The following is a 19,991-nucleotide window of genomic DNA, read 5'->3' as shown; positions in this document are numbered from 1 at the left end:
CCTTCGCCTCTCCTTATCCCCTCCCCATCTACCTCGCTGTAACCATCCTCCTCGTCCTCCTCCTCCCCCAGTCCCACGTAGTCCAGGTTTCTGAGGGAAAGGGCTGAGGAGGTTACAGAGTCTGTGACATTGGGCTCTTAATCCTTTACTTGCCTCTTAATAGTGGCACAAAGTGGCTGAATGCGTGGCACAGTGGTTAGCCCTGCTGTCTCACAGTGCCAGGGACACGGGTTCGATTCCCGGCTTGGGTCACTGTCTGTGTGGGGTCTGCACGTTCTCCCTGTGTCTGCATGGGTTTCCTCCGGGTGCTCCGGTTTCCTCCCACACTCCAAAGATGTGCGGGTTAGGGTGGATTGGCCATGCTAAATTGCCCCTTAGTGTCACAGGATTAGCAGGGTAAATACATGTAGTTACGGGAGTAGGGCCTGGGTGGGATTGTAGTCAGTGCAGGCTCGATGGGCCGAATGGCCTCATGCAGTGTCGGCACTCTGTGATTCTATGGTTCTTTCTTGACAGCTACTGCTCAACACTGGCTCCCAGCAGCTGATCCACCTGAACCCTCTCCATTACCGACACATCTTCCACCTCCATCAGCAGGGACTGCTCACCCTAAAAGCAGCTAATATCCGAGTGAACCCAGATAACTCCCCAGGTAAGACTCAGTTAACAGCTCTCTCTGTCTCTGTCTCTCTGTTTCTCTCTCTGTCTATCTCTCTCACACTGTCTCTCTCACTCACTCTCTCTCTCTCTGACTCTGTGTGTGTGTGTGTGTGTGTGTGTGTGTCTCTCTCTCTCTCCATCTCTCTCTCTCTCACCGTCTCTCTCTCCATCTCTCTCACCACCTCTCTCTCCCTGTCTCTCTCTATCTCCGTCTCTCTCTCTCCCTGTCTTTCTCTCTGTCTCTCTCTCCCCATCTCCCTTTCTCTCCCTCTGTCTCTCTCTCTCTGTCTCTTTCTCTCTCTCTGTCTCTCTATCTCTCTCTCTCTACCTCTCTGTCTCTTTCTCTCTCTTTCTCTCTCTCTGTCTGTCTGTCTCTATCTCTCTCTCTCTCTGCCTCTTTCTCCCTCTATCTCTCTCTCTCTCTGTCTGTCTGCCTCTCTTTCTCTGTCTCTATCTCTCCCTCTCTCTGTCTGTCTCTCTCTCTATCTCTCTCTGTCTCCCTCTCTGTCTCTCTCTGTCACTATATCTCCCTCTCTCAGTGACCAGTGAATTCTGATTTCAGGGCTTAACCAGACCTTCACAAGCTGGTCTAGACAGGAGACGGAGTCTCTCCAGTCCACAGACATCTGTGCCTCAGCATTGGGCTGCCCTCCATCCAGAGCAACTCCTGTCATTGTTTGTTACAACTCTGCAAATGGGGAAACTTCCATTCCCCCTCCAGTCAGAGGACGGTGAGTCTTACACACAACCCCCTCCTCCAAATGGAGCTGTTAATGCAGTGTCCTGTAGGAATCTGTACAGGGTGACAGTGAGGGGAGGCAGATCACAGGTATGGAAAGCTGTGTCACAGACAGAGAGGATGTGTGTTTCTTGTTCCAGGCAGAATGTCTGTGTTTCTGTGTTATAGGCAGAACATCTGTGTTTCTATATTACAGGCAGAATGTTTGTGTTTCTATGTTACAGGCAGAATGTTTGTGTTTCTGTGTTACAGGCAGAATATTTGTGTTTCTGTGTTACAGGCAGAATGTCTGTGTTCTGTGTTACAGGCAGATTGGTGGGAGGAAAGAGGGGAGGAGTGTTGTGATCGGTCTGGTTGGGGACGGGTTGGTGGGTGGATAAGGGGGACAATTATGTTTTGGGGGGTGGTGCGATGTCTGTGGGGGCCATCACTCCCCGGGGCTGCTTTTTTTTGGCCCAGGACCCATGTGACAGGGACGTGTTTTTCCATTTTTTGTCACAGTTGAAGGTTCCGATTGGAGCAGCAGCGTTTCGGGTGCGATTCGGACCCGCAATTTTTTTTTTCAGGGCTCAGTGCGTACGGGGGCGCCCGAGAACAGATTTCCAAATTGGATCTGAATTCTACCTAGATTCAGCACTTAGAATCAAAGCGGTCAAATCAGGCCCAATGTTTCTGTGCTACAGGCGGACAGCATGTTGTAGTGTCATATATATATGTGGGGAGAGTGTTCCTGTTGCCTGTCACTGTCAGTGATTATCCCTGTGTTCTTCCCACAGCGATCCAGTTTCATCCAACCCACTCTTCTTCCATGGTTCCTGTAAATGGCCAGGGTGCGATCAGGTGTTCAAGGATTACGAGACCTTTCTAAAGTAGGTTTAGTTATATTTTGCGTGTGAAAGTCAGTCAGCGCCAAGTGTGCTTGAGAGGGTGTCAGTCAGAGAGTGCTGGGTGTCAGTCACAGAGCGCTGGGCGTCAGTCACAGAGCGCTGGGCGTCAGTCACAGAGCACTGGGTGTCAGTCACAGAGCGCTGGGCATCAGTCAGAGAGCGCTGGGCGTCAGTCAGAGAGCACTGGGTGTCAGTCAGAGAGCGCTGGGCATCAGTCAGAGAGCGCTGGGCGTCAGTCAGAGAGCGCTGGGCGTCAGTCAGAGAGCGCTGGGTGTCAGTCAAAGAGTGCTTGGTGTCAGTCAGAGTGCTTGGTATCAGTCAGAGAGTGCTTGGTGTCAGTCAGAGAGCGCTGGGCATCAGTCAGAGAGTGCTGTGTGTCAGAGAGCGCTGGGTGTCAGTCTGACAGCGCTGGGTGTCAGTCAGAGAGCATTGGGTGTCAGTCAGAGATGGTTGGGTGTCAGTCAGAGCGCTGGGTGTCAGTCAGAGTGCTGGGCGTCAGTCAGAGAGTGTTGGGTGTCAGTCAGAGTGCTGGGCATCAGTCAGAGAGTGCTGTGTGTCAGAGAGCGCTGGGTGTCAGTCAGGGAGCACTGGGTGTCAGTCAGAGATGGCTGGGTGTCAGTCAGAGAGTGTTGGGTGTCAGTCAGAGCGCTGGGCATCAGTCAGATAGCGTTGGGTGTCAGTCAGAGCACTGGGTGTCAGTCAGAGAGCGTTGGGTGTCAGTCAGAGCACTGGGTGTCAGTCAGAGAGCGTTGGGTGTCAGTCAGAGAGCGCTGGGTGTCAGTCAGAGAGTGCCGGGTGTCAGTCTGACAGTGCTGGGTGTTAGTCAGAGAGCGCTGGGTGTTAGTCAGAGAGCGCTGGGTGTCAGTCTGAGAGCGCTGGGTGTCAGTCTGACAGTGCTGGGTGTTAGTCAGAGAGCGCTGGGTGTTAGTCAGAGAGCGCTGGGTGTCAGTCAGAGAGCGCTGGGTGTTAGTCAGAGAGCGTTGGGTGTCAGTCAGAGCACTGGGTGTCAGTCTGAGAGCGCTGGGTGTCAGTCTGACAGTGCTGGGTGTTAGTCAGAGAGCGCTGGGTGTTAGTCAGAGAGCGCTGGGTGTCAGTCAGAGAGCGCTGGGTGTTAGTCAGAGAGCGCTGGGTGTTAGTCAGAGAGCGCTGGGTGTCAGTCAGAGAGCGCTGGGTGTTAGTCAGAGAGCGCTGGGTGTCAGTCAGAGAGCGTTGGGTGTCAGTCAGAGCACTGGGTGTCAGTCAGAGAGCGCTGGGTGTTAGTCAGAGAGCGCTGGGTGTCAGTCTGAGAGCGCTGGGTGTCAGTCTGACAGTGCTGGGTGTTAGTCAGAGAGCGCTGGGTGTTAGTCAGAGAGCGCTGGGTGTCAGTCAGAGAGCGTTGGGTGTCAGTCAGAGCACTGGGTGTCAGTCAGAGAGCGCTGGGTGTCAGTCTGAGAGCGCTGGGTGTTAGTCAGAGAGCGCTGGGTGTCAGTCAGAGAGCGTTGGGTGTCAGTCAGAGCACTGGGTGTCAGTCAGAGAGCGCTGGGTGTTAGTCAGAGAGCGCTGGGTGTTAGTCAGAGAGCGCTGGGTGTTAGTCAGAGAGCGCTGGGTGTCAGTCTGAGAGCGCTGGGTGTCAGTCTGACAGTGCTGGGTGTTAGTCTGAGAGCGCTGGGTGTCAGTCTGAGAGCGCTGGGTGTTAGTCAGAGAGCGCTGGGTGTCAGTCAGAGAGCGTTGGGTGTCAGTCAGAGCACTGGGTGTCAGTCAGAGAGCGCTGGGTGTTAGTCAGAGAGCGCTGGGTGTCAGTCTGAGAGCGCTGGGTGTCAGTCTGACAGTGCTGGGTGTTAGTCAGAGAGCGCTGGGTGTTAGTCAGAGAGCGCTGGGTGTCAGTCTGAGAGCGCTGGGTGTTAGTCAGAGAGCGCTGGGTGTCAGTCAGAGAGCGTTGGGTGTCAGTCAGAGCACTGGGTGTCAGTCAGAGAGCGCTGGGTGTTAGTCAGAGAGCGCTGGGTGTCAGTCTGAGAGCGCTGGGTGTCAGTCTGACAGTGCTGGGTGTTAGTCAGAGAGCGCTGGGTGTTAGTCAGAGAGCGCTGGGTGTCAGTCTGAGAGCGCTGGGTGTTAGTCAGAGAGCGCTGGGTGTCAGTCAGAGAGCGTTGGGTGTCAGTCAGAGCACTGGGTGTCAGTCAGAGAGCGCTGGGTGTTAGTCAGAGAGCGCTGGGTGTCAGTCTGAGAGCGCTGGGTGTCAGTCTGACAGTGCTGGGTGTTAGTCAGAGAGCGCTGGGTGTTAGTCAGAGAGCGCTGGGTGTCAGTCAGAGAGCGTTGGGTGTCAGTCAGAGCACTGGGTGTCAGTCAGAGAGCGCTGGGTGTTAGTCAGAGAGCGCTGGGTGTCAGTCTGAGAGCGCTGGGTGTCAGTCTGACAGTGCTGGGTGTTAGTCAGAGAGCGCTGGGTGTTAGTCAGAGAGCGCTGGGTGTCAGTCTGAGAGCGCTGGGTGTCAGTCTGACAGTGCTGGGTGTTAGTCAGAGAGCGCTGGGTGTTAGTCAGAGAGCGCTGGGTGTCAGTCAGAGAGCGCTGGGTGTTAGTCAGAGAGCGCTGGGTGTCAGTCAGAGAGCGTTGGGTGTCAGTCAGAGCACTGGGTGTCAGTCAGAGAGCGCTGGGTATCAGTCTGAGAGCGCTGGGTGTCAGTCTGACAGTGCTGGGTGTTAGTCAGAGAGCGCTGGGTGTTAGTCAGAGAGCGCTGGGTGTCAGTCTGAGAGCGCTGGGTGTCAGTCTGACAGTGCTGGGTGTTAGTCAGAGAGCGCTGGGTGTTAGTCAGAGAGCGCTGGGTGTCAGTCTGAGAGCGCTGGGTGTTAGTCAGAGAGCGCTGGGTGTCAGTCTGAGAGCGCTGGGTGTTAGTCAGAGAGCGCTGGGTGTCAGTCTGACAGTGCTGGGTGTTACTCAGAGAGCGCTGGATGTTAGTCAGAGAGCGCTGGGTGTCAGTCAGAGATAGCTGGGTGTCAGTCAGATCACACTGGGTGTCAGTCTGACAGGGCTGGTTGTCAGCCTGGCAGCGCTGGGCGTCAGTCTGTCAGAGTTGGGTATCAACCCGGCGACTCTGGGTGTCAGTTGGGTGGCGCTGGGTGTCAGTCAGACGGCACTGGCTGTGATTGTGTGGTTGTCAGGCAGACAATGTACGTGAATTGCTGACTCTTTCCTCTTCCATTGGTTTCAGGCACCTGGATGAGATTCATTGCCTCAATGATACCAGCACTGCCCAGTGCCTGATCCAAACGGAGAAGGTTCATCAGCTGCAGTCAAAGGTTCGGACACTCTGAACTTTGACCCTACTGTCAATACAGATGGGCACAGCCCGTGCGAGCTTCCCCCCCCCAGAGACAGACACACTGCTATCTCTGAACTCAGGGAGGGCAACAGGGTGGGAGAAATGGTCAGTGAGGAGTGTCGGAGGGAATGTGGGGGGTGAGAAAGAGGGGAGATTTCTGGGGGTGTTGTTTCTGAGTTGTGAGTGCTGGGGGCATGTGGGGTGTTGGTGTGGGAGATGCTGGAGGGGGAATTCTGAGGTGATGTGGGGGTCTTGATGTGGGGGGAGCTTGAGGGTGGTGTTGGTGAGGGGGGCTGGGGTATATTTATGAGGGTGTATGGGGTGGGGGTGTTGGTGAGGGGGGGCTGGGGTATATTTATGAGGGTGTATGGGGTGGGGGTGTTGGTGAGGGGGGGCTGGGGTATATTTATGAGGGTGTATGGGGTGGGGGTGTTGGTGAGGGGGGGCTGGGGTATATTTATGAGGGTGTATGGGGTGGGGGTGTTGGTGAGGGGGGGGCTGGGGTATATTTATGAGGGTGTATGGGGTGGGGGTGTTGGTGAGGGGGGCTGGGGTATATTTATGAGGGTGTATGGGGTGGGGGTGTTGGTGAGGGGGGCTGGGGTATATTTATGAGGGTGTATGGGGTGGGGGTGTTGGTGAGGGGGGGCTGGGGTATATTTATGAGGGTGTATGGGGTGGGGGTGTTGGTGAGGGGGTATATTTTTGGGGTTGGGGGGTGTTGGTGTCTAAGTGATACATAGAGGGTTTCACTGCTGTGTAAGACGGGATTCTGGTGCCCACAGGGAGACGGAAAGATCTGTCCCTCAGGCCAGGGGGGAGAAGGTTCTGGATTGCTGCCACATTCCAGTTATCCACTTCCTGATTTGGGATCTTTCTCTGTACAGCTGCGATTTGAGAAGGAGCGACTGCAGGCTATGCAAACACAACTGGAGATGAAAGTATCAGAACCCTATCCTGCAGTGAGTATCTGACTGAGGGGGGAGCGGCTGGGTGAGTGGGCAGAGCAGGCAGTGGGAGGGTCACAGATATTTGGGGGGGGCTACAGATGATCAGGGTGGGGAACTACAGATGTTAATGATGGGGGAAGTGTACAGATGTTTGGGGGAGTGACAGATGTTCGGGGGCTACAGAGGTTTGAGGGGTTCCAGATGTTTGGGGGAGTGACATGTTCAGGTGGACTACAGAGGTTTGAGGTGGGGGGGTTACAGATGTTTGGGGGAGTTACAGATGCTCGGGGTGGGGACCACAGATGTTAGTGTGGGGGGGAGGTTACAGATGTTTGGGGAGTTTACAGATGTTCAAGGTAAGGGGATGCTACAGATGTTTATGGTGGGGTGGGCTACAGATGTCCGGGCAACCATGGGTGGCACGGTAGCACAGTGGGTCAGCACTGCTGCTTCACAGCTCCAGGGTCCTGGGTTCGATTCCCGGCTCGGGTCACTGTCTGTGTGGAGTTTGCACATTCTCCTCGTGTCTGCGTGGGTTTCCTCTGGTTTCCTCCCACAGTCCAAAGATGTGCGGGTTACGTTGATTGGCCATGCTAAGAAATTGCCCTTTAGTGTCCAGGGATGTGTAGGTTAGAGGGGTTAGTGGGTATAATACGTAGGGATATGCGGGTAGGGCCTGGGTGGGATTGTGTTCGGTGCAGAGTTGATGGGCCGAAGGGCCTCTTTCTGCACTGTAGGGCTCTATGATTCTATGAGTTACAGATGTTCAGGGTGGAGGTGACAGATGTTAATGATGGGGCAGAATTACAGATGTTCAGGATGGGGGGTTTAGAGCAGATTCCAGTCAGAGTACTGATGATGCTGTTGTTGTCCTCAGTGCCACTCTCGGTGCAAGGTGGGGGAAGGGTTGTTAGGGGAGCTGACGTGTGGCTGATCGACAGCCTGGAGCTTCACACATCCAGATCCTGTTATTAAATCTGGATACGGATTGCTGAGGTGTGGGGCTGAGATGTCTCGTTCACTCTAACTCTCTCTCTCTCTTCATTGCCCCGAAGAAAGTCTTCGATATCTCAAGAAAGGACCTTCCTACATCCCACCCTGCTGCATCCTTCCTCGTGGATTTGCCCGGGATTGGAGCTAGCTCTGTCGCTGGGAACAGTCAGAGTCTGTCCCTCAGCCGAAATCAACTCCAGGAAAAATATAACATTCCCTTCTCAGGTAAAACATCAGGTTAACGTTGACCCGAACCCGAACCGTAACTCTAACACAGAACCATGGAACCATAAAATCCCTACAGTGCCAGAGGCCATTAGGCCCATCGGGTCTGCGCTGACTCTCTGACAGAATATCTCAGCCGTGTCCTATGTTCTTAATCCCAAGCTAATTGTCCTGCTCATCCCCCTAACCTGCACATCGTTGGACACCAACAGGCAATTTAGCATGGCCAATCCACCTAACCTACACATCTTTGGACACTAAGCTTTAAAGTTTATTTCTTAGTGTCACAAGTAGGCTCACCTTAACTCTGCATTGAAGTTACTGTGAAAATCCTCTAGTCCCCACACTCCGGCGCCTGTTTGGGTGCACTGAGGGAGAATTTAGCACGGCCAATGCACCCTAACCCGCACATCTTTGGACTGTGGGAGGAAACCAGAGCACCCGGAGGAAACCCACGCAGACATGGGGAGAAGTTGCGGACTCTACACAGACAGTGATCCAAGCCGGGAAGTGAACCAGGGTCGCTGGTGAGGCAGCTGTGCTAATCACTGTGCCACCATGCTATACTGCTTACTCCAGGGAAGATCTATAAGTTCAGATGGAGTTTGTTTGAAATATAATATATTCAGAGACAATGTTCCTTTTTAACCTGCAGATATCAATCCAACATTGGAATATTATCGAATTTATAATGTGCGCCCACCATTAACTTATGCTGCACTAATCAGATGGGTAAGAATCTCACAAACATTCATTACAAACTGTAACATCTCTGCTCAAATACTGATATCAACGACAAGATGTATGCCAAAAATATACCCACACATCCCTCACTGTAACACTCTGATATACCCCACACATCCCTCACTGTAACACTCTGATATACCCCACACCCCTCACTGTAACACTCTGATATATCCCACACCACTTACTGTAACAATCTGATATATCCCACACCCCTCACTGTAACACTCTGATATATCCCACACCCCTCACTGTAACACTCTGATATATCCCACACCACTTACTGTAACACTCTGATATATCCCACACCCCTCACTGTAACACTCTGATATACCCCACACCCCTCACTGTAACACTCTGATATATCCCACACCCCTTACTGTAACACTCTGATATACCCCACACCCCTCACTGTAACACTCTGATATATCCCACACCCCTTACTGTAACACTCTGATATATCCCACACCCCTCACTGTAACACTCTGATATATCCCACACCCCTCACTGTAACACTCTGATATATCCCACACCCCTCACTGTAACACTCTGATATATCCCACACCCCTCACTGTAACACTCTGATATATCTCACACCCTCTCTGTAACACTCTGATATATCCCACACCCCTCACTGTAACACTCTGATATATCCCACACCCCTTACTGTAACACTTTGATATATCCCACACCCCTCACTGTAACACTCTAATATACCCCACACCCCTCACTGTAACACTCTGATATATCCCACACCCCTTACTGTAACACTTTGATATATCCCACACCCCTCACTGTAACATTCTGATATACCCCACACCCCTCACTGTAACACTCTGATATACCCCACACCCCTCACTGTAACACTCTGATATACCCCACACCCCTCACTGTAACACTCTGATATATCCCACACCCCTCACTGTAACACTCTGATATATCCCACACCCCTCACTGTAACACTCTGATATACCCCACACCCCTCACTGTAACACTCTGATATATCCCACACCCCTCACTGTAACACTTTGATATATCCCACACCCCTCACTGTAACACTCTGATATACCCCACACCCCTCACTGTAACATGCTGATATATCCCACACCCCTCACTGTAACACTCTGATACACCCCACACCCCTCACTGTAACACTCTGATATATCCCACACCCCTCACTGTAACACTCTGATATACCCCACACCCCTCACTGTAACACTCTGATATATCCCACACCCCTCACTGTAACACTCTGATATACCCCACACCCCTCACTGTAACACTCTGATATACCCCACACCCCTCACTGTAACACTCTGATATATCCCACACCCCTCACTGTAACACTCTGATATACCCCACACTCCTCACTGTAACATTCTGATATATCCCACACCCCTCACTGTAACACTCTGATATATCCCACACCCCTCACTGTAACACTCTGATATACCCCACACCCCTCACTGTAACACTCTGATATACCCCACACCACTCACTGTAACACTCTGATATATCCCACACCACTCACTGTAACACTCTGATATACCCCACACCCCTCACTGTAACACTCTGATATATCCCACACCCCTCACTCTAACACTGTCTGTTGTATGTGTCTGTAATGTTTTGGGTGATGTGTTTTGAGTGGATAATTTTGGTTCTTTACCCACAGGCCATCCTGGAAGCTGCGGAAAGGCAGCTGACTCTGAATGAAATCTATCACTGGTTCACTCGCACTTTCGCCTTCTTCCGTTACAACACGGCTACCTGGAAGGTAGGAGCAGCAGCTGAACCCGCTGCCGGGTTCGATCCCCCGCGGCTGTCTCCCACGCGCGTGTCTCTCCCTGCCTCCTCACATTGCCCTTCTCTTTGCCGCAGAATGCCGTCCGCCACAACCTCAGTCTGCACAAGTGTTTCGTCCGCGTGGAGAATGTGAAAGGGTCTGTCTGGACGGTCGATGAAATGGAATTCCAACGGCGGCGAGGGCAGAAAGCAGCAAGGTAAAACACACCTTCTCATTTTACCATCGATTCTGCATAAGAGGTCACTTACAGCAGTGACTCTGTCCCAATCTTCTGTCCAAATATTTTTCCCAAGCCCTCTCCCCTGCCCTGTAACTTTATAATTTAGCATGGCCAATCCCCCTAACCTGCACATCTTCGGACACTAAGGGGCAATTTAGCATGGCCAAGTCATCTAACCTATCTGTGGAGCATGTTTCCTTTCTTAGCCTGGGGTATACTGACTTTATTGTCTCCCTTGACAGTTCCTTTACCTTTAACACCTGAGTATTTCTCTTTTCTCCAGTTTCTATCCCTCACAGGCTGAAAATGATGTCGGAGACCAAACTTTGATTCATGAACTCATTCATGATCATCTGCCATTTCTGCCGCTAATCTAACAGTTTTGACCCTCTGCTCTTCCATATGAGTTCTCACTATGTCAGGAAGTGAATTTTTAAATTCCTCCAAAATAACCATTTCCCTTAGAGTGTCATACATCTTTTTTTAACTCTTTGTCCGTTCAAATTCTATGTATGCTTTTCCAGGATCTTTCTAAACCGTTGTGTGTAGGCTTCTGGCCCCAGTTCATATGCACCCAAGATGGCTTTTTTCACCTCATTAATATCTATAGATCCCTCCTCTGACGGGAATGTAAATACATCACTATCTCTATCGACCAATTTTATTTGAGTCGATAATACCCGCGTGGTCCGTGGCCATTTTACTCGTTTTAGCTGCTTTCTCAAATGAAATGAAAAGGCTTCTACATCCTTCTCATCAAACGTTGGCAGCACTTGGACATATTTAAACCGATTTCCACTAGGATGGGTTCATTATTCTGCATTGTCCTCATCGCTCCTCCCAACTTTTCCCTTTTCCTCCGTCAGTTTAAGTCGATGTTCTCTCTTCAGCTCCAGTTTCTGAAGCTCCAAAGCTCACTCCTCTCTCTTTCTCTTGCTTTTTGTTCTGCAATTTTATGACTCTTTCTTTTTCTGATGTGATTAGAGTCAGAGAGGTTTACAGCAGGGAAACAGGCCCTTCAGCCCAACTTGTCCATGCCACCCTTTTTTTAAAACCCCTAAGCTAATCCCAATTGCCCACATTTGGCCCATATCCCTCTATACCCATCGTACCCACGTAACTATATAAATGCTTTTTAAATGATAAAATTGTACCTGTCTCTACTACTACCTCTGGCAGCTTGTTCCAGACACTCACCGCCCTCTGTGTGAAAAAAATTGCCCCTCTGGACCCTTCTGTATTTCTCCCCTCTCACCTTAAACCTATGCCCTCTAGTTTTAGACTCCCCTACCTTTGGGAAAAGATATTGACTATCTAGCTGATCTGTGCCCCGCATTATTTTATAGACCTCCCCTACGCCTTCTACGCTCCAAGAAATAAAGTCCCAGTCTATCCAGCCTTTCTTTATAATGGTACATAACCATGCACAGACCCTAATATGTCACTGTACACAGACCCCATACGTTACACAGATCCTGGTGCATTACTGTACACTCACCCTGTACACTCCTGTGCACAGACCCCGATACATTACTGTACACAGATCCCATACATTACTGTACACAGTACCTGATGCATTACTGTACACACCCCATACACTACTGTACACATGCCCTGTACACTACTGTACACACACTCTGTAAACTACTGTTCACAGACCCTGATGTGTTACTACACACACCCTGTACACCACACTGCACAGACCCTGATGCATTACTATATACACACACCATATGTTATTGTACACAGACCCCAACGTGTTACTGTACACAAGCCCCGTACACTACTGCACACAGACTCTGACATGTTACTGTACACAACCTGTACATTACTGTGCACAGACCCTGATGCATTACTGTACACACATCCTTACGTTATTGTGCACAGACTCTGTACATTACCTACGCACACCCTGTATATTACTGTGCACAGACTATGATGCATTACTGTGCACAGACATTGCACGTTATTGTGCACACATCCTGTACATTATTGTGCACACACCCTAAACACCACTGTGCACAGACCCCAAAGCATTACTGTACACACACCCTGTACATACTGTGCACACACCCTGTACATTACTGTGCAACACCCTGTATGTTACTGTACACACATCCTGTACATTACTGTACACACATCCTGTACATTACTGTACACACATCCCGTATATTATTGTGCACAAACCCTGTACATTACTCTACACATACCCCATACATTACTGTGCACACACACTATACGTTACTGTGCACACACCCTATATGTTACTGTACACAGACCCTGTACATTACTGTACACAATCCTGACTGTGTCTGATCAATTCTGCCTGTATTTCCCTGTTATTTGCTCCTGTTTAAACAGGCATGCTGAAGAAGATGGCAGCTCCACTAAAGCACCAGCCAAGAGCCTGAGGTGATCGAGCTGTCGGACTCTTCATTCCCCGAGGGGGTTGTGTGAGAGAAAGGAAAGGAATTGAAAAACGCCCCATTCGTCCAGATCAGCCTCTTATTTATCAGATGGGATCATTCCAGGATCGATTGGTCAATGAGCAGAACTGAAATAAAACCTCAGTAAAGATGACAGCTGAAGTCTATTCATTGTCTGTTAATGTGTGGGCAAAGCAAATATTCACCTCCATGGCATTTCTCAAGAGAACTTACATAAGAACATAAGAACATAAGAAATAGGAGCAGGAGTAGGCCAACTAGCCCTTCGAGCCTGCCCCGCCATTCAATAAGATCATGGCTGATCTGTCGTGGCTCAGTTCCACATTCCCGCCCTCTCCCCATAACCCTTAATCCCCTCTCTTATCAAAAACCCATCAACCCGTGTCTTAAAAATCCTATATCAGCTCAGAAACACAGGCATCAGCTCCGGAGCTTCATTCCCACACATTAGGTTCACATTCCGTCATGTGTTAACTCTTGTCAGGGCACAGGGAGCATGTAAGAGGTTCAGGGAGTGTGTAACAGATTCAGGGAGTGTGTAACAGATTCAGAGAGTATGTAACAGATTCAGGGAGTGTGTAATGGATTCAGAGAGTATGTAACAGATTCAGGGAGTGTGTAATGGATTCAGAGAGTATGTAACAGATTCAGGGAGTGTGTAACAGATTCAGGGAAAGTGTAATGGACTCAGGGAGTGTGTAACAGATTTAGAAAGTGTGTAATGGATTCAGGGAGTGTATAACAGATTCAGGGAGTGTGTAACAGATTCAGAGAGTGTGTAATGGATTCAGAGATCATGTAACAGATTCAAAGAGTGTGTAAAAGATTCCGAGTGCATGTAGTGGATTCAAAGAGTATGTAACGGATTCAAGGAATGTGTAATGGATTCAGAGAGTGTCTAACAGATTCAGAGAGTGTGTAATGGATTCAGGGTGTCTGTAATAGATTCAGAGAATGTGTAACAGATTCAGGGAGTGTATAACGGATTCAGGGAGTGTGTAATGGATTCAGAGAGGATGTAATAGATTCAGAGAATGTGGGCCTGTTTTCAGGCATGAAAATGTGGTAAAGTTGGGCGTGAGGTGAGTAGCACAATCCGCCCCGCCTCTGTGCTGGCTTTCCCTTTACCAAATGCACGTATTTAAATCGACTTACTGGGCTGCACGGCTAACCTTACCAGAACTCCCCCCTCTACCGCCGTGTTCACCCGTCCAGCAACAGGCATCCCCCACAAAACTCCGATTCGGGCACTCCAGTTAGTGAGGGGGTAAGTGCCGGGAGTGCGATGGCTCTCTGCTTGAGATCGGGGGGGGGGGGGGGGGGGGGGTGGGGGGGTGGGGGGAGGGGGGGGGGGGTGGGGGGAGGGGGGGGGGGCGTGTGCAGGCGGGCGGGGGGGAGCGGGGTTGGGGGGAGGCCGCTGCCACTCTGTCTGACATCAGTGAGGGGGAGGGGGCCTCAATCAGTCTAGGTGGCGGTGGGGTGGAGGGGATAAGGGGGGGGGGGTGAGTAATGTTGGGGGAGGGTGGGGGCAATGTCTTTGAGGGCCAGGGGGGAGGCATTATCCGGCCTGGGGGGGGGGTGGGGGTGCGACGTGGAGGGGATCGGCATTCGATCGTTTTTTTTCTGCGCGTGCGCAGTTGGGGCTGCAGGATTTCAGGCACGTTAAGCGGCGCTCACAGGCTTCTACAGCGCGATCTGGAATCGCTGTTATTTTTTTTCCAGGCAGAGTGTGTATGGGGGCGCCTGAGAACAGCTTTAAAAGTCAGATCTGAAACACTCCCGTTTCAAGTCTGCCAAAAACTTACAATCAAAATGGTACAACAGGGGCCTCGTGTAACAGATTCAGAGAGTGTGTAACAGACCTAGGAACTGCATACAGTGAATCGTGGAGTGTATACAATGAGTCAGGGACTGTGTACAGATAATCAGGACTTTGTACACTGAATTGGGGTCTGTGTACAGTGAGCTAGGACTGCGTACAGTGAATCAGGGCAGTGTACAGTGAATCGGGGCTGTGTACAGTGAACTGGTGTCTGCGTACAGTGAATTGGAGTCTGTGCACAGTGTATGGGACCTGCGAACAATGAATTGAGGACTGTGTACAGTGAACTGTGGTCTGTGTACACTGAATCGGGGCTGTGGACAGTGAATCAGGACAGTCTACAATGAATCAGGTCTATGTGCAGTGAATCGGGGTCTGTGCGCAGTGAATTGGTGTCTGTTTATATGAACCAGGACTGTGTACAGTGAATCAGGGACAGGGTACAGTGAATTGGGGTCTGTGGACAGTGAACCAGGACTGTGGACAGTGAATTGGGGTCTGTGTGCAGTGTAATGGGGTCTGTGTGCAGTGTACTGGGGTCTGTGTGCAGTGTAATGGGGTCTGTGTGCAGTGAATTGGGGTCTGTGTGCAGTGAATTGGGGTCTGTGTGCAGTGTACTGGGGTCGGTGTGCACTGTATTGGGGTCTGTGTACAGTGAATCGAGGTCTGTGTGCAGTGAATTGGGGATGTGTACAGTGTATTGGGATCTGTGTACAGTGAATTGGGGTCTGTGTACAGTGAATTGGGGTCTATGTGCAGTGAATTGGGGATGTGTACAGTGTATTGGGGTCTGTACAGTGAATTGGGGTCTGTGCACAGTGAATTGAGGTGTGTGTGCAGTGAATTGGGGTCTGTATGCAGTGTACTGGGGTCGGTGTACAGTGAATTGGGGCCTGTGTGCAGTGTATTGGGCGTATGTACAGTGTATTGGGTGTGTGTACAGTGAATTGGGGTCTGTGTACAGTGAATTGGAGATGTGTGCAGTGAATTGAGGTCTGTGTGCAGTGAATTGAGGTCTGTGTGCAGTGTAATGGGGTCTGTGTACAGTGTATTGGGGTCTGTGTACAGTGAATTGGGGTGTGTGTACAGTGAATTGGGGTCTGTGTACAGTGTATTGGGGTCTGTGTGCAGTGTATTGGGGATGTGTGCAGTGAATTGAGGTCTGTGTGCAGTGTAATGGGGTCTGTGTACAGTGTATTGGGGTCTGTGTACAGTGTATTGGGGTCTGTGTACAGTGAATTGGGGTCTGTGTACAGTGAATTGAGGTCTGTGTGCAGTGAATTGGGGATGTGTACAGTGAATTGGGGCCTGTGTGCAGTGTATTGGGCGTATGTATGGTGTATTGGGTGTGCGTACAGTGTATTGGGGTCTGTGCACAGTGAATTGGAGATGTGTGCAGTGAATTGAGGTCTGTCTACAGTGTATTGGGGTCTGTGTGCAGTGTATTGGGTGTGTGTACAGTGTGTTGGGCGTGTGTACAGTGAATCATGGGGTGGGTCACTCACGACTCAGCTGTCTGTGCAGACTGCCTCAGTCCCGGATAGGAATTGCTGTCAGATTTAATAACAGCCCGAGGATACAGGCGAGTTAGTGCTTGAGATAGTTCTGTCAGTCAGCCTGGGACAGATTGCTGCAGGTTCGCCTGACGCACTCCCTGAAAACAAGCTGGGTCTGGTCGCTCTCGACTCACACAACAGGGAGGGAATGGCAGCATTCCCTGCGTGGTATCTGAGTTCGAGAGGAGCCGGATTTGCTGCACACTGGAGATCTGTTCCAGGTCACTTGTTCAATCCTCTGAAACTTTCCCCAGCATCTCACAGCAGGGGCAGTGGGGGGGGGGGGGTGGTGGTGAGGCAGCGGGGAGAAGTGGGGGTGAAGGGGATGGGGGGCAGGAGGGGATGGGGGGCCCGGGGTGGGGGGGGGGAGGGGAGAGAGGCCAGGGTGGCGGGGAGGGGTGGGGACGAGGCTGGGGGGGGGGGGGTGTGGGGGTGGGGAGAAGCTGGGGGGGGGGGGATGGAGGGAGGGCTCGGGAGGGCGGGGTGGGGGGGCAGTGGTGGGAGAGGCCGGGGGGCGGGGCGCAGGGATGGCGGGGAGGCCAGGGGTGGGGGAGAGGCAAGTGGGGGTGGGGGCAGCAGTGGTGGACAGGAGATGGCGGAGAGGCTGGGAGTGGTGGGGGGAGGGCTGGCGGGGGGGGGGGGGGGGAGGGAGGTGGTGGTAGTGGGGGCGGGGGAGGGGGGAGGCGAGTAGGGGTGGAGGGAGCAGCGGTGGACAGGAGATGGCGGAGAGGCCGGGAGTGGGGGAGGTGAATGTGGGGTGGGGGGGGGGGGGGGGGGGCGAGAGCGATGGTGGGCTCACAGGGACAAGGATAAAATCCAGGCTGACAACTGATCCCTGGAATTAGCCCCGGGATTGGAGATCGATTCCAGAACAGCCACTCAGAGAACAGGAGGGGGATCTACCAAACATCCAATCACAACTCAGGGATCCACACTTTGGTTAGAGAGAGGGAACACAGGAGGCATATTGGGAAGGGCTGGAGTGTCAGTCTCTGGTGCGTGTCAGTGTCTGGTGCGTGTCAGTGACTGGTGCGTGTCAGTGTCTGGTGCGTGTCAGTGTCTGGTGCGTGTCAGTGACTGGTGCGTGTCAGTGACTGGTGCGTGTCAGTGTCTGGTGCGTGTCAGTGTCTGGTGCGTGTCAGTGTCTGGTGCGTGTCAGTGACTGGTGCGTGTCAGTGACTGGTGCGTGTCAGTGTCTGGTGCGTGTCAGTGACTGGTGCGTGTCAGTGACTGGTGCGTGTCAGTGTCTGGTGCGTGTCAGTCTCTGGTGCGTGTCAGTGTCTGGAGCGTGTCAGTGTCTGGTGTGTGTCAGTGTCTGGTCCGTGTCAGTGTCTGGAGCGTGTCAGTGTCTGGTGCGTGTCAGTGTCTGGTGCGTGTCAGTGTCTGGTCCGTGTCAGTGGCTGGAGCGTGTCAGTGTCTGGTGCGTGTCAGTGTCTGGTGCGTGTCAGTGACTGGTGCGTGTCAGTGTCTGGTGCGTGTCAGTGTCTGGTGCGTGTCAGTGTCTGGTGCGTGTCAGTCTCTGGAGCGTGTCAGTGTCTGGAGCGTGTCAGTGCCTGGTCCATGTCAGTGTCTGGAGCGTGTCAGTGTCTGGAGCGTGTCAGTGTCTGGTGCGTGTCAGTGTCTGGTCCGTGTCAGTGGCTGGAGCGTGTCAGTCTCTGGAGCGTGTCAGTGTCTGGAGCGTGTCAGTGTCTGGAGCGTGTCAGTGTCTGGAGTGTGTCAGTGTCTGGTGCGTGTCAGTGTCTGGAGCGTGTCAGTGTCTGGTGCGTGTCAGTGACTGGTGCGTGTCAGTGTCTGGTGCGTGTCAGTGTCTGGTGCGTGTCAGTGACTGGTGCGTGTCAGTGTCTGGTGCGTGTCAGTGACTGGTGCGTGTCAGTGTCTGGTGCGTGTCAGTCTCTGGAGCGTGTCAGTGTCTGGTGCGTGTCAGTCTCTGGAGCGTGTCAGTGTCTGGTGCGTGTCAGTGGCTGGTGCATGTCAGTGTCTGGTCCGTGTCAGTGTCTGGTGCGTGTCAGTCTCTGGTCCGTGTCAGTGTCTGGTGCGTGTCAGTGTCTGGTGCGTGTCAGTCTCTGGTGCGTGTCAGTGACTGGTGCGTGTCAGTGACTGGTGCGTGTCAGTCTCTGGTGCGTGTCAGTGGCTGGTCCGTGTCAGTGTCTGGTGCGTGTCAGTGTCTGGTGCGTGTCAGTCTCTGGTGCGTGTCAGTCTCTGGTCCGTGTCAGTGTCTGGTGCGTGTCAGTGTCTGGTGCGTGTCAGTCTCTGGTGCGTGTCAGTCTCTGGTGCGTGTCAGTCTCTGGTCCGTGTCAGTGTCTGGTGCGTGTCAGTCTCTGGTGCGTGTCAGTGTCTGGTGCGTGTCAGTCTCTGGTGCGTGTCAGTGGCTGGTGCGTGTCAGTGACTGGTGCGTGTCAGTCTCTGGTGCGTGTCAGTGTCTGGTGCGTGTCAGTCTCTGGTCCGTGTCAGTGTCTGGTGCGTGTCAGTGTCTGGTGCGTGTCAGTCTCTGGTGCGTGTCAGTGACTGGTGCGTGTCAGTCTCTGGTCCGTGTCAGTGTCTGGTGCGTGTCAGTGTCTGGTGCGTGTCAGTCTCTGGTCCGTGTCAGTGTCTGGTGCGTGTCAGTGTCTGGTGCGTGTCAGTCTCTGGTGCGTGTCAGTGGCTGGTGCGTGTCAGTGACTGGTGGTCCAATGGAAAGTGTGGGGATGGTCGATCTTAGAGCACTGCTCCATCCAACAGTGAGACGCAATGGGCCGAATGGCCTCCCACTGCTATGATGCCCGCAGCTGCCAACAATCTATTGACACCAACTTTGGGAACTCTCCTTATGTTATTCTAGCACAAAAAGCAGCTGTTGGACTCCGCATTCGGGCTGTTTGGAGGTTAGGGAGGGTGTAAAGGGAAATGTCGATGTCTCTCTGTGTAAAACCACAGTTTAATATCAAAAGTTAAGGCAAAAAGTTTCTTTATTTGTCAGTTACATTAACACTGCAATGCAGCCACTGTGTGAAATTCCCCTGCGGCACTGGTTTGGGTCAATGCAACTCATCAGCACGTCTTTCAGAGGAAACAGGAGCACCCGGAGGAAACCCATGCAGAGACGGGGACAATGTGCAATCTCCACGCAGAGGGTGTCCCGAGCCGGGAATCGAACCCAGTTCCCCGGCGCTGTGAGGCAGCACACTGTGCCAACCCAACAATAAGGGATAAAGTGGAGCGTGGAATGGGGCGCAAGTGTGTACATGATCACGAGAGGCAGCTGGAATCTGGTTCTTAAGTAACAATAGATGTAACTTTGCATTTAACTTGTTCAGTGTTGTTGCAAGCCCAAACCTTTCCCCTCCAGCTGACAGCACAACAGATTTATTTTGCGCACTTCACAACAAGCCTTCAGCATTAACCCCGTCCGTGCTAGGGGGCAATTTAGCACGGCCAAACCACGCAACCCGCACATCTTTGGGCTGTGGGTGGAAACCGGAGCACCCGGAGGAAACCCACGCAGACATGGGGAGAATGTGCAGACTCCACGCAGACGGTGACCCGAGCTGGGAATCGAACCCGGGTCCCTGGCGCTGTGAGGCGGTGGTGTAACCACTGTGTCCTTCTGAATGTTCAATTGTGGTGTGCTTCAGGCTGAGAATGGGGATATGAGAATCATCCAGGCATGTAACC

General features: G+C 52.2%; 1 protein-coding gene across 1 annotated transcript; it reads left to right on the top strand.

The window, feature by feature from the left end:
* Window positions 1-180: 180 nt before the first annotated feature.
* LOC145338583 (forkhead box protein P1-like) lies at window positions 181-13,061 on the top strand. The gene is made up of 11 exons (XM_080182935.1): window positions 181-195; window positions 517-652; window positions 1,223-1,391; window positions 2,176-2,268; window positions 5,466-5,553; window positions 6,464-6,538; window positions 7,582-7,744; window positions 8,400-8,476; window positions 10,164-10,265; window positions 10,370-10,491; window positions 12,877-13,061. Exons 1-11 carry the CDS (start codon window positions 181-183, stop codon window positions 12,929-12,931), a joined length of 1,095 nt encoding a protein of 364 aa, XP_080039061.1. The 3' UTR covers window positions 12,932-13,061.
* The last annotated feature ends 6,930 nt before the right edge of the window (window positions 13,062-19,991 follow it).

This window comes from Carcharhinus amblyrhynchos, unplaced genomic scaffold (genome assembly GCF_965287045.1).
Source record: "Carcharhinus amblyrhynchos unplaced genomic scaffold, sCarAmb.v2.hapA chromosome_102, whole genome shotgun sequence".
Classification (NCBI taxonomy): domain Eukaryota; kingdom Metazoa; phylum Chordata; class Chondrichthyes; order Carcharhiniformes; family Carcharhinidae; genus Carcharhinus; species Carcharhinus amblyrhynchos.
This window is presented reverse-complemented; position numbering and strand designations above follow the sequence as displayed.

Coding starts and splice junctions, on each gene's coding strand:
- LOC145338583 (XM_080182935.1), top strand. Junction 5,554..6,463: donor TTCATCAGCTGCAGTCAAAG/GTTCGGACACTC, acceptor TTCTCTGTACAG/CTGCGATTTGAGAAGGAGCG. Junction 6,539..7,581: donor TATCAGAACCCTATCCTGCA/GTGAGTATCTGA, acceptor ATTGCCCCGAAG/AAAGTCTTCGATATCTCAAG.